Genomic DNA, 15,000 nt, shown 5'->3' with positions numbered 1-15,000 from the left:
ATCAGGGGCCTGTACTACAAAGCAAGGCAACTGGCTTGTCCAGGTAACTTCTGGTTAAGTAAACTCAGAGGGAATAGTAAACCTCCTGAGAGAAGAGCCCTATGGCTTCATTCTCCTGACAAACCAAAGCCATAGGGCTCTTCTATTCAAGAAATGCCTTTGAAAAGTCTGTGATCTCTGCCTCTCAGTCCTTGGGAGTCTGTCAGATTTCTTTTAACAAGCTGTTCAGACAGAAATGAGCTGATAAACAACAGAAAGTCACACTAAATGTGCCTGACAGCTGCACATAAACGGAAAAAAAAAAATCATTTTAGTATCACAATAAATAATTGTAATTACGTTATGACGGATGCTAGGGCAAAAAAAAAAAAAACGTAATTAATACCATCAGCCCTTTAATTAATACCATCAACCCTTTAATTAATACCATCAAACCCAATACTGGGGAACTGATAAACAAATAAAACAGTTAAGGGAAGTTAAGCAAGCGCAGGAACAGTTACACAACCCCAGTCCCAAACATGTTACGCTGATCTCTTTACACGATGCCGTGCAAGGCTGACGCGTCCCGAGGATGCGGACAACGGGGCGGATGAACGAGCGTCTTACCGGGAGGGTCTGCGTCTGGAGTCTGTGCTTCTGAAGGACTTTGTGGAGCCCTGTTTAGAGAGAACAGACGTAAACATTAACGTGAAACCTGTCGCCTTCCTCCCCACGCTGCAAAATAACACAGCTACAGCAGGAACACTCACAGCCACTGAGTCGCATCATACCTGTCACAGCAAAACACACACACACACACACACACATCACCACACGTTGCCTCACACGCAGAGTGTGTAAATCTGTCGTATCTAAGCATCCTGGAACCCCATGTGCCGTCAGAAATATTGCCACAACAACAACAACAACAACAACAACAATTATTTTTGTCCACTGATCGAAGTTGGCTTGAGTGAGGAGAAGAACGGTGCAGTTGCTGGAGGTGAATATCATTTGAGGCACTGAGAGATTCACGAGCCTTAAACTAAACGTGTATTTGCATGAAGCCCGGACCACTTTTCTCTTTCTTTTTCTTTGTTTTTTTTTGGTAAAGTGTTTCTGGGTCTATGTGACATTTATATTCATGTTGGCACACGCTGTGTGTGTGTGCTGACCATTAACAGATGTTCCCGTGGGTTATTAGAGTGGACCAGAACCACCAGAATATTTCAAACAAGAACAATCAGTTCAAACCAGAAAATCAGCCAGAGTAAATATCTATTAAAATATTGCTTATTGCTATCTTCTATTCATTAAAAAGCATCTAGAGATAAAGTTAATAAATAATTAATAAAATAGCTCTTGAACATGTTCTAAAAAGCACTCCCTCTCTCTCTCTCTCTCTCTCTCTCTCTCTCTCTCTCCTGTAAATGCATCTTGCATTTATTTACGTCGGACAAACATTAACTCTAAGCCATCCCATAAGAGGCTGTGTACGTGAGACACATGAATAAATATTGAGGCCTGCACAAAAAAACCCCAGAAACTAAACATAAAAAAAAAACTTGACAAAACCTTTCAAACAATCTGATTCCAGAAAAACTGGAGTCAGAGTCAGGGTCAAGGTCAGAGTCAGGGTCAAGGTCAGGGTCAGGACACGTGTCCCGCACAAGAGTGAGGTTTAACAGCACATACACACACACAGAGGCACATAGACTCACAGAGAAACATACACACCCAGACACACACACACTTCACACACACATACATCATACATGCAAATACACTCTCTCACACACACACACACACACACACATGTACACATGCACACACAGACTCACAGAGAAACATGCACACCCGGACACACACACACACACACACACATGTACACACGCACACACAGACTCACAGAGAAACATACACCCCCCCCACACACACACACCTCATACACACACACATCATACACACAGACACCCACAAACACACACACATGGACACACACACGCACACACACATACACACACATACACACACACACACACAGTGACATCTGAGGCTTTGTGTGTTGGACCTCAGACGACGGTTGTGTGGTTGGCCCTGAACTATACTGGGACCAGTTCTGTATTTCGAGATTACCAGAAAGACGAGAGTTTTACAGTGAAGGGTCAGAACACTGTAATAAGTGTTGTCTTTCAGTAAATGAGTTCCATCAGAAGAAACCACACATGGTGGGGGGGGGTTGTCTGAGAGAAATGATACAAACATGCTATGATCCAGGGCTTTCTGTATGCTGGAATAAACAGAGAAACATGCCAAAATGGCTGAGAGGTCATGAGAGTTCGCCAGCTTCAGGATAACTCCTGAATGTTCATAGGAAGAGAACACGCTTTCACTCACTTCTGGACTTTTCCTGGAAATACTGTAACACTCCTCTCCAAGAGTTACAATGAGAGCCATTATCCTCGCCATGACAACAAGAAACAGATGTTGCCGTGACTACAGAGTGCTTACAAATGAACTCAGACCAAAAAACACGTAGTTTGTAATGATATGGAGGAGCAATAGCAATGTGAGTTGTTCGCATGCAAACAGATTATGGAAAAGCAGACAGTCCCTCTGATCCGTGGGAAGAGTCTTTCTCCACCCAAACCAAATGACAAAACCCAGTGTCCACAGTTAAGTCTCTCTCTCTCTCTCTCTCTCTCTCTCTCTCTCTCTTTTCCTATCAGACTAAAACTAAACCAAACTCTCTTTTACTTTCACCAGTCAGTTTATACCTGCAACTTACCAAAGACTGAAACTGGGAGGGAAATCATCAGGAAAGAGACCAAGAGAACACAAAGATAGAGAGAGAGAGAGAGAGAGAGACAGACAGAGAGGAATGATAGAAAGAGAGGAGAGAATACGTGTCCATTCGTGTCCGTACCTTGAACAGGTGACCTGTGCTGCGTCTCCATACCGACCTCAGAGAGGAGAAGCGTCGCCGTAGCGACCTGGCAGGGTTCATGGTGAGAGGCGGTCACACGTTTCCCGTTCCCTGGACTCAACTCGGCCAAAACCCTCTGTGTTTCGCCCCCACCTCCAGCTCCATGTGAAAAAGCCCTTCAGCAGCGCGCAACACTCCACATGCTCCCCGAAAACAGCCACTTCCTCTCTCACACACTCTTTCTTTCACACACAGCACTCTCCCTCTCTCTTTCTCTCCCTTCTTCACTCATCTACCTCTTCCCCTCCCCTTTCACACTCTCTCCTCCCTCTCTCTGTCTCTCCCTCTCTCTGTCTCTCCCTCTCTCTGTCTCGTCCTCTCTCTGTCTCTCCCTCTCTCTGTCTCGTCCTCTCTCTGTCTCGTTGCATCTCTTCCCCTGAACTGTGCTCTTGATGTGGAGCAGACTGTGTGTGTGTGTGTGTGTGCGTGTGTGTGTGTGTGTGTGTGTGTGTGTGTGTGTGTGTGTGTGGGCGCTAGCACATGCATCTTGAGGTTCCTTGGCTTGGTTTCCTTTAAGAAATAATCCATTTTTCAGATGACTACTACCAAACTCCCTCTGTTCCTGCAACCAAACCCAGCAGTTAACCCCTTCAAAACCATCAATAATGAGAAGTCATTAAAAAAAATGCATGAAAAGAAAAATGTATCAAGGACAACACAATGAAGTCTGACTAGGGTCCTCAGTTTCTATTCTTAACTGCTTTACTCTCAGTCCTTCACTCTCTCATTCCTCCCTTAATGATGAACCACTGGTCTCCCTCTACCACACCAGCCTGACCCACAACACATCCACACCTCAGAAACATATTCACTTTACATAATCTCACATTCACTTCAACTCTCAGGCATATTTCAGGTGTTTTAAAGTGTCTTAGGTGCATGTCGTGATAGGCTCATCCACAGTGAACAGTGTTTCAGGAGCCTGAGGTCCAGTTAAACACAGTCCTTTCCCCCAGCACAGCCAGATGACCCAGGATGATTCAATTACCATAACAACAGGGTGTCTGAGACCCAACACAGCATGACACACTCCGCACTAACCCAATCAAACACTCACACACACACCCCCACACACACTCACATACACAGTGGTTCCCTGTTTCTCCAACAAATACGCCACAAAAAGAATCAATTACACGCAGGATCAATCCTGAGGGAGGTTGTGGGTGATGGAAATGTATAGCAGGACATGTCTGTATAAATATAGTAAAGGAAACAGTGATATGGATTAAAGTGAGAGTGAACGGTCAGTAAGAGAACAGGCCGCGTGTGTTCTAATGGAGCCTGGCAGAAAGCCGCCCAGTGCACCATCTGAGGTATTTCAGACAGGGAGAGGCAAAGGCAACCATAAACACACAGTGTCACATGGAGTTATGAAGACACACACACACACACACACACACACACACACACACGGGTCAGCGGTGCAGGCCGGGTAATTTGTGCGAATTTGTGTAGAACACAAGGCCAGATCACAAGATTACATTCAGAGTGAGCTACATTCTCCTGTTTTGAACATGTCATAAAGCATTATGAGCCTTCATAAAACACAAGACACCTCATTATTTTCAGCCTTACTAATCAGCTCCATTGTGAGCGGATAAGGTGTCAGGGCTGGTGATAAAAGCTGAATATTTGGTGTTTAATACGTTATGATGACAGCGTCTCTCTGTTTCTCTCCTCTCCTCTCTCCTCTCCATTCAGCGCCAGCCCTAAGCTCAGCACTGGATATTGAGTTAACGCAAAAAATGTTAATGACGCAAATGAATACATAAACAGGAGGAAGGGCTGAAAGCAGACGTGTGTGTGTGTGTCAGCGGCCCTGTAAGTGCTGAGTTCAGTCAAACGTCCACGCTGCCGGGACTGGCCAGCTCCCAACCGCTTTTACATGTGTTATTCATCTCCAAAACAAATCAAACAAGACACATGCATGTTTAACAAAAGTGTCTACAACAAACAGGCTCTGTTTTCTCTTTGGCCCTGTTTGCTATGGCATCACTCACATCTGGTCGTGGCTTTTCTGCAGGAAGACCGCTTTCAAACTGGGGAGAAAACAGTTTAAACAGTAGAGAAATACCAACCAAGCCAAGATCTGTCTCTATATGAAAAGCGAGGACCCCTCTGCATGGAGGGTAATAACTGTAACACGCTGTAGACAAGATGAACGTGACATAACCCTGAGGAGGCCTGAGGTTTTCTGTCAGCGCTTTGGGCCTGATGAGGCTCTAAACTCGCAGTTCACAGAAATGACTTTACCTTCCTATATCATCACAGATAACACTGCTCATCTGTGACCTCGTCACTGACGCTGCCCACCTGTGACATCATCTCTGACGACACTGCCCACCCTAAAACCCCATCTATTGCATCATCACTGACGACTGGCCGCCTGTGACATCATCAGTGATGCTGTCCACCCATGACATCATCAATGGCATGCCCACCTATGACATCACAACAGATTCTCCTGTGTTGTTCTGATGGAACTTTCGAATTTATTGTTCTGGGTAAAAGAAGAGCTGTACAATAAGAACTTTAGAAGGCACAAAGCTGTAGCTGCTCATGTCTTCTCTGTCTTTCTTTAAAGGCACCTACAGAGCACCTTCACTTCATCCAGACACAGACCGGCCCAACTCTAACACCCTCAGCACTACTCAACACAAAACACCCTCAGCACTACTCAACACAAAACACTTCTCTCCAGACACAGACCGGCCCAACTCTAACATCCTCAACACGACTCAACACAAAACATCCTCAACACCACTCAACACAAAACACTTCTCTCCAGACACAGACCAGCCCAACTCTAACATCCTCAACACGACTCAACACAAAACATCCTCAACACCACTCAACACAAAACACTTCTCTCCTGACACAGACAGGCCCAACTCTAACATCCTCAACACGACTCAACACAAAACATCCTCAACACCACTCAACACAAAACACTTCTCTCCTGACACAGACCAGCCCAACTCTAACATCCTCAACACGACTCAACACAAAACATCCTCAGCACTATTCAACACAAAACACTTCTCTCCTGACACAGACAGGCCCATCTCTAACATCCTCAACACCACTCAACACAAAACACTTCTCTCCTGACACAGACAGGCCCAACTCTAACATCCTTAACACGACTCAACACAAAACATCCTCAACACCACTCAACACAAAACACTTCTCTCCTGACACAGACAGGCCCAACTCTAACATCCTCAACACGACTCAACATAAAACATCCTCAACACCACTCAACACAAAACACTTCTCTCCTGACACAGACAGGCCCAACTCTAACATCCTCAACACGACTCAACATAAAACACTCCCTCCTGTCTCCTGAGTGGCAAACATTTCAGAGGCTTTGTTCTGAAGAAGCGTGTGGGGGCCTTCATGTGGCATCTTTAGCCTGTGGCAACTTTCCTGTTTGTAAACACACAACCTGCCAACAACAGAAACATTGTGAAAAAACGGACATGTAAACCTGGAGTAAGACTTAGCATTTGGGCACAGCACGGACCAGCTCCTCCTGTTCGTAACTTTAACTGCACTGAACGTTTTTGCATGTTTAGAGTTGGGAACACTAAGAGTTGGGAAACTGCTGAAAAGTGTATTGTTTAGATTGGAAACCATTTTATTGCCTAGACTTGGAGCTCCAGCCTGGTTCTCCCACTCCCTGTTCCCTCACTGCAGACATCTTTCCATGGGCTCTGCCTCACAATCTAACCCAGATCCAAACTGATCCAAACACCAGCCCCATCCCACATCATGTGACTTGGCTCCAGCTTTCCCTCAGTGATAGGTTAGTCACTGACTGCCAATTATAATCATTCACAGATCGTATGGGCTGTCACATTATCCCTTTCATTACTAGTTTAACCTAACCCTAGTTTAGTGCTCATTCAGACTCCACATGTCATCCCGCTTCCCCCACAGGGACTCCATCATCCTCCCTTCCCTTCCTCCACTGTCATATCACAAACATGTGGTAACAGACACACACACGCGCACACACACACACACACACACACATACCCACAGACACGCACACACACACACATGCACACACACACACACACCCACACACACATGCACACACGCACGCACACACACACACACACCCACCCACACGCACGCATGCACACACAGACACATACACACGCATACACGCACGCGCACACACGCACACACACATACACGCACACCCATACATGCACACACACACACACACATACACACACGCACGCACACGCATACACGCACACCCATACACGCACACCCATACACGCGCACACATACACACACACACAGTGCATGCACTCCTTGCTTAATAAAGCTTAATAAAAGAAAACCTCAGTATTTCAATAATGCAAAACCCTCACAAAGACTCTGAATCACTCATGTTATTATTTTTTTTATCTGAATTTAAACTCATTTGATCAATATGAGTGTAATTTGAGTTGATGATTAACACATTACAGCAACAGTGTGGAATCCGTATTGGAGGGGCATAAAGAGAACTGCTACAGTGATTCATATTAGAACTGCAGATGTACTAAGACTTAAACAGAGCGCCCCTCAAAGGTCAGAGGTCATTCAGAGGGTCACTGAGGACGCCATTCAGTCCCAACAACCAAAGCTTCCATTTTCACTCAAAAGAGACAAACCAAGAAAGAAAGAAAGAAAGAATGAAAGAAAGAAAGTATGAAAGAAAGAAAGTATGAGTGGACAGGTATAGTGTTGGTTTGGGCAAAAAAAGGCTAAGAATTTGCAATACCTCTGTTTGGACTTGTTTGATCATTTGTCTCTTTGTAAAGTCATCGAAACACAAGTTCATGCCACATACAGAGATCAATTTAGTAAACAAGAGACTTACCGGTGTTTCTACATGCTTCAGGGGAAGGTCACTGATTGGAGGCTAAAAGAGAGAGAGAGAGACACAGGGAGAGACAGAGAGAGAAATGAAACAGCTGTTTACACATGAACACAACTTAGAAATTTCGTTAGACCAAAGACAAGGCAGAGAAGACATACACACACGCACACACACACACACACACACACACACAGAGCAGTAAGATATCTGTCCTGTTGATGTACCGTTGAACAGTCTTGTCTGAAGTCTGTATAAAGAGACAGAAGGACATTGTGGGGGTGAATGATTAAACGGCGACAGACCGCCACACGGGCGTAAACAGTGTCAGAGATAACTCTGCACCACCAAGGGTCCCCAGCAGAGAGAGACAGAGGTCTGCCGTCGCAGCCACCCTAAAACACACAGGGGCGTCCTCTGTCCCTCCTCCAACAGGTCAAACACGCAGAGAAAAGCAAACCTATGTCAGGGAACCGTAAAATAACCACAGAATTAAACCACCATCCTTTCCTACTGTGCTCCATTTGTGATTATAAAGCCTTCCTGCTGAATGGTCAGTGTGTGCAGGTGCATTATGGGAAATGATGTTAATGATACTAAAGCCAATGGCCAGAGATAATGATGTCCAGGTGCGGGATGATAGGCTTCAAATATTCCACCAAAAAAAAAAAATTGCCTCTGGAGACGTCACACTGACACACAGATTCGTCTCAGACAAAATGATCTACCAGAGCAAGAGGCCTGTGGCGCGACCTTTGACCCTGTGTTTTAGTTCTCATCATCTCAGTATGCCTGTGTGTGTGTGTATGTGTGTGTGTGTGTGTGTGTGTGTCTGTGTGTGTGTTTCTCCTGTTCTTTCGCCATACCTGTTACACATCAATCAAACACTACACACCCTCAGACTGACTGAACGTGACCTCACACTCTCTCACACTTCTCCACTGCCAGTTACCTACACTGGTACACTGAAGTGTATCGACATGTTTGACGTTGAGACACGGAATTTGATGACATGAGATGCTTTGACACATTGGGCACAGAATCCATACTTTATAGATTACATGAATGATAATATACTTCTTTATTTCAAACTGTTCTGGGCTCTGAATGTCCCTTGCTTATTTTTATTTGACTTTTTTTCTACATATATGTTGTTAAATGCTACTTAAATTGATCAGCTCAAAAGTTTCCACACCAGGCTCAGATACCTGCATGGGAGGTGGAGTCGCCAAGTTAGCTCTGAATTTCAGGATAATGTTCACTACATTTTATTCTTTTTAACAACAACAGTAGATCAAGACAAGTGAAAAGGAGATAAAGATAAAGATTCACCTACCAGCTCATAGTTAGTGACAGGAGCACACGCTGTGGCAACCTGGAGAAGAGAAGAGAAGAGAAGAGAAGAGAAGAGAAGAGAAGAGAAGAGAAGAGAAGAGAAGAGAAGAGAAGAGAAGAGAAGAGAAGAGAAGAGAAGAGAAGAGAAGTGAATTAACAATCATCACTAACAGTGAGTGCCAGGCTTTACACAAATTTAAAAAACAAACAAACAAACAAAAAAACATTCTCCTGGGAAAGGCACCTAGTGTAGCCATGAGTGATTACAGGAGCATTGCCTGACTCGGCCCCTGACCGGCCACAGACCCTGAGCCATCACTACAGCCACATATAGCGCTTTATTTACGGGATGAAACCTCTGGGCAGCCGGGGGCAGCTGGAGGCTGTTGGAGCGCTTGGGGGTGAAGCTAAACCAGAAAATCCAATATGTTAACTCCACTTGAAACGATTGTGCAAACTCATCGCCTTGATTGAATCAAACAAATGTTACTGATTTCTCTGGGTTTGGGTTTGTACAAAGTTAAGTGGGGATCTCCTTGAGTGCTGTTGGTGTTTAAGAGGGACTGTGAGGGGGCCAAACAGACCCTAACCCGGAGCTGTTCCCATGTCCCTGTGGTCCAACAAACTCCAATCTGTCTTCTCCTCTAAAACACATGGCCTTAAGAGTGAAGAAGTACATTTATCAACTCTTCAAATACAGATCCAGAGAACACTATGCAACTCACTCACACACTCATTCACTTACTCAGTCACACACTCACTCACACACGCACTCACACACACACACGCACACACACTCACCCACACACTCATTCACTCACAGACACACACACTCACTCACTCACTCACTCACTCACTCACTCACTCACACACTCATTCACTCACTCACAGACACACACACACTCATTCACTCACTCACTCACATGCTCACTCACAGACACACTCACACACACACACACACTCACACACTCACTCACTCACACACTCATTCACTCACTCACTCACTCACTCACTCACTCACTCACTCACACACTCATTCACTCACAGACCGCAACTCACTCACACACTCTCACACACACACTCGTTCACTCACTCAGTCACACACACACACACACACACACACACACACACACACACACACACACACACACTCTCACTCACTCACTCATTAACCCATTTACTCACACACTCTCTCTCACACACACACACACACACACACACACACACACATACACACACACACACATACACACACACACACACACACACACAGAAAACAGAAGATATCCTGATGGAGGAAGCCTTTATCTGAAACAGAGTTGCTATCACTGAAGACAAACAAGAGAAAAATAAAGTTGTTCTCAAGCACCTAACTGGCATTTACCATTTAAAATTGCATATTTATGATCAACACTGGGTTTATTTTGGATAAAACGGCAGCCGAGTCTTGGCAGGGGTGACAGATTGTGTTGTAATATCCGTAGACGATGCCTGCGCTTTAGTAGGCGTAAACAGCAGGATGTTTTGAGCTGAGAGCTGATCTCCAGCCATAGCTGTGTGCATTAGTCTCCATGACAAATGGCCTGATTGGTCTGCGTGTGTGCGTGTGTGTGTGTGTGTGCGTGCGCATGTGCGTGCATGTGTGTGTGTGTGTGTGCGTATAGTGTGTGTGTGTGTGTGTGCGTGTGTGTGTGTGTGTGTGCGCGCGCATGTGCGTGCATGTGTGTGTGTGCGCATAGTGTGTGTGCGTATAGTGTGTGTGTGTGTGTGTGTGTACTGTGTGGGTGTGTGCTACAGGATGTTTGCATGCTGATCCATGGTGTAAACAATAGTAATTTATCAGAAGACAGCGGTCACACGGGAAGGATACCATTAGGACCGGCACAGAGCAGAAGTTCGTGGCCCTCACTGATTGGTCGATTCACTAATGGCTCTGTGAAGAGATCTGGGTTTCAACAGAGCCTGCTAAGAGAGATTAGGGAACATTCTGGAACCAGCAGAGTCAAATGAAAAGAATCATGTCCTCTCAAACCAGATAAACACAATTTACTTAAACCCGATAAAATGTCATTCACTTAACTGAACTTCACTTCAGTTCAGTTCAATTTAGTGTCGCACTTTGGTGGTAAGAGAAAACAACAGTTTTTGTGGTATAATCAACAGTGCAGACATTTACTGGAATCATTTTTAGTAGGTTGGTTAACCATTTAAGAAGAAGAAGAACAACAACAACATACATAACCATGAGTGAGGTTACTCCTTTCACCCAGGTAATATTTACACAACATGTTTACGCAAGCTTTCAGAACTTCATCAGAATCAGTCACTTCACTTTCACGCTGTATTGTTTATGGCCTTTCTAACCAGACATAGCATGACTTCCCAGCCCAAGGCATCTCACACATTATAGTGCAGTTTGGAGAGAGAGAGAGAGAGAGAGAGAGAGAGAGAGAGAAAGCGAGAGAGACAGAGAGAGAGAGACAGAGCGTGTTGTTGTGACAGTGAATGGCAGGTGGAAGGAAGGTGCGGATGTTTTTCCTGTTTGTTTTTAATAAGTCTCTGAATGAGACTTTTGTTAAATGTTTTCAGAGGGAACGCTAGCATTAAACACACATTAGGAGCCAAACCCCGTGACGGTACTGAGGGCTGCAGTTGTCTCAGGTTTAGACAGAGCTAGAAAAAACATCCAGAAAAAAAAAGACCCACTTATGATGTAACCTCCAGCTCCTCTGTCGTGTGAAGACAACTCACCACCTGCTCTGTGACCCCCCGCAACCAAAACACCACCAAAGCACTGTAAACAGCAGAACGCAAACAACATCACCAAATCACACTGCCTTCCTGTAATCAGACTGTCTGATGTGATGTGATGTCATTGGCTGAAACCAGGGGAGCGTTACCTTCCCCAAAACTATTAAGGCTGGAGCTGCATTGATTTCTCTGTCTCAGCATCTTCAGTGTTTACAGGGTCCTGTGCTAGGTACAAAGCTCCAAATTAGAGAACAGCATCAAAACGCCTCTGAAATGTAAAGAACACAGATGTGTCTGGTTGCATAAGAGTGCACTCAAAAAAACAAATGTCCCTTTTGGTAAACACTGAACAATAACAATCAGAGAGGAAGAAAAACAACAACAACAACGACACAAAGGTCCCTGGGAAATATGAACAGTAAATAAGTTCATCTGTGGCCTTGTAGGTTTCCGGATTAGAAAAACAAAAAATCAAATTACCGTTTAACACAATCTCTTATCAAGAGATAAAAGCTCCAACAAACACCCACACACACAGACGATGGATGAGCAGATAGGCAGAGAGCCATGGCCATCAGGATTCAAAACCTCTACTCACCAGTCACTGGGCTGGTTCCCTTAACTCTGAGCCACTGGGGCTGGGAAGCTGAAGTGCAGCAGTAAAATCATTACATGCTCAGCATGTGAGAGGGTCTCTGCATACCCTGTGCCTTCCCTTTATGGCACAGACACAACCGTACGGCAGGCTGTCTGTGGCCTAATTGTTAGAGACATGGGCTTGTGACTGAAAGGTCTCCGGTTTGATTCCCAGGACCGGCAGGAAAAACATCCACGGTTGATGTGCCCATGGACAAGGCACTTAACCCCCCAACTGCCCCTGGGGGGTGTGTGTGCCTGGATGGGTTAAATGCAAAGGTAAAATTCACTGTTCACTGTGTGTGTGTGACACCATGGAGATTTAACCGTTTAATACAGAACGAATACTGTGAGTTTACACAGAAACTAAAAAGACGCACCGTCACAAGGTCGGAAGACGCAAAATGTTAAATTACCCGTTTGATCCCTCAGAAAGCGAAGATTACCACATTCATATGCCCGTCACAGTCAGGCTCAAACCTGCCCAAACCCCAGCCCAAATCACCCAAACCTAAAAACCCACACAGAAGCCCCACATACAAAAAAAAAAAAAGGTGTGTAACAGGGAAACACACGCACACACATACACACATATCCAGGTGGTGCAATGCGCGTGGAGGGAAGTTGAAACTACAACATGTGCCAGTCTGTTGCCGTGAAACAAGTACCAACCCGCTGCTGTTAACGTGCAGCCAATGGAACTGGCATCAGCCAACATCACGTTCCATTCAAAACCAACTCAGAAATCACACACATGTTCAATAACCCTGGCAACTGGCTATGACAGCCACGCAGATATCAGATAACTGTCCAAATGTTTTGACTACTGGAACAGTTAAAAAGAGTTCAAATTTAAACCCAAAAGCCCTCAGCCTTCTGACCTTCCCCCACTCTGCACTCCACCTCTTCATGAAAACAAACCAAAACAAAAAAAAAGGTCAAATCAAGCCCTACCCAGTATCAGGCCTGGTCTGGTTTTACTGGCTTAGGGATCGCCCCTGGTTGATCACTCCTGGTCTGGATTTACTGGTTTTACTGGCTTAGAGATCGCTCCTGGTTTATCACTCTTGGTATGGCTTTGCTGGTTTTACTGGCTTAGAGATCACTCCAGGTTGATCACTCCTGGTCTGGCTTTACTGGCTTAGAGATCACCCCTGGTTGATCACTCCTCGTCTGGCTTTACTGGTTTTACTGGCTTAGAGATCACTCCTGGTCTGGCTTTACAGGTTTTACTGGCTTAGAGATTACTCCTGGTTGATGACTCCTGGTTGATCACTCCTGGTCTGGCTTTACTGGTTTTACTGGCTTAGAGATCGCCCTTGGTTGATCACTCCTGGTCTGGCTTATACTGCCTTAGAGATCACTCCTGGTTGATCACTCTTGGTCTGGCTTTACTGGTTTTACTGGCTTAGAGATCACTCCAGGTTGGGAGTGCTCCTTCTTTGGTGCCACTCAGTACTCTCTGTTAAAAACTCCACTGTTCTTTTAAGCTTAAAGAGGTAATCTGTAAGAAATCAGACACCCAACTCTTTACCCTCCAGATGTCTGATTTCTAATTCTAATACACACTCTCCCATTACTAAAAATGGTCTCAGACACAGCACAGATAAGCTACCCTTGGCACTAAGTTTCAAACCTACCAGGAGAGCGGAGCCCTAGGAGAAAAAAAACAAAAAACACCCCTCCACTCAGCTGGACGAGGAGGGACTAATATGGAGTTTTGAGCAGTTTTAGCCCCTGAGAGACTGGAGGGAGATGAAAGTCTTTCTCCAGGTGCTCCGTTCGGATCGCCAGGCTGAACCGGGCCATCTCTGTCTCCTTCTCTTCTACGTCCAGCGGGGTGAGGTTAGTTATTCTCTCTATGCCAGGGCAGCCTGTCCACGCTGCTTTGGCATGACACTGAAAACTCTGTTTTCCAGGTGTTGCCCTAGCAACCAGCAGAGCAGCATAAACAACAAAAGAATAATAATAATTAATAACTAATAACCTAATAAGAAACATAAAGCCCTTTCACACAAAACACACAACTCAAACACTCAACTCAAATACACACAACTCAAATACACAACTCAAACACACAACTCAAACACACAGCTCAAACACTCAACTCAAATACACAACTGAAATACACAACTCAAATACACACAACTCAAACATACAACTCAAATACACAACTCAATGTGCTGTATATGCTTTATTTAAAATATTTTTTTTCTTTTTTTGTTTTTTGTTTTACCAGGTTTCCACAAATTCGCCTGTGATTATGGATGAATGACTTGACACTTGGTGTTTTTCTGGGTGTGGTGTGGTGGTACTGGTTTGTGTGAGACCAGTCCTGAGAAAAGAGGACTGGGCTGATGAAACCAAGCGAAGAGCAGGTAAGGACAGCCCCTGCCTTCTCTTAACTGTTCCAAAATCCCCCTCA

At 44.9% G+C, this 15,000-nt stretch overlaps 1 protein-coding gene across 1 annotated transcript in view; it reads right to left on the bottom strand.

Moving 5' to 3' along the window:
• The window catches only part of tns1a (tensin 1a), a 154,645-nt gene that overhangs the window by 46,619 nt on the left and 93,026 nt on the right, over window positions 1-15,000 (bottom strand). The window contains exons 4-6 of the mRNA XM_030781725.1: window positions 9,190-9,228; window positions 7,857-7,898; window positions 610-659 (exon numbers count right to left, since the gene is read on the bottom strand). Of these exons, the coding sequence (XP_030637585.1) occupies window positions 610-659; window positions 7,857-7,898; window positions 9,190-9,228 (131 nt within the window). The remainder of the gene's footprint in view (window positions 1-609; window positions 660-7,856; window positions 7,899-9,189; window positions 9,229-15,000) is intronic.

Source organism: Chanos chanos, chromosome 8 (assembly GCF_902362185.1).
Source record: "Chanos chanos chromosome 8, fChaCha1.1, whole genome shotgun sequence".
Classification (NCBI taxonomy): Eukaryota; Metazoa; Chordata; class Actinopteri; order Gonorynchiformes; family Chanidae; genus Chanos; species Chanos chanos.
The sequence above is the reverse complement of the archived record's forward strand: the minus strand, read 5'-3'. Positions and strand labels throughout refer to the sequence as shown.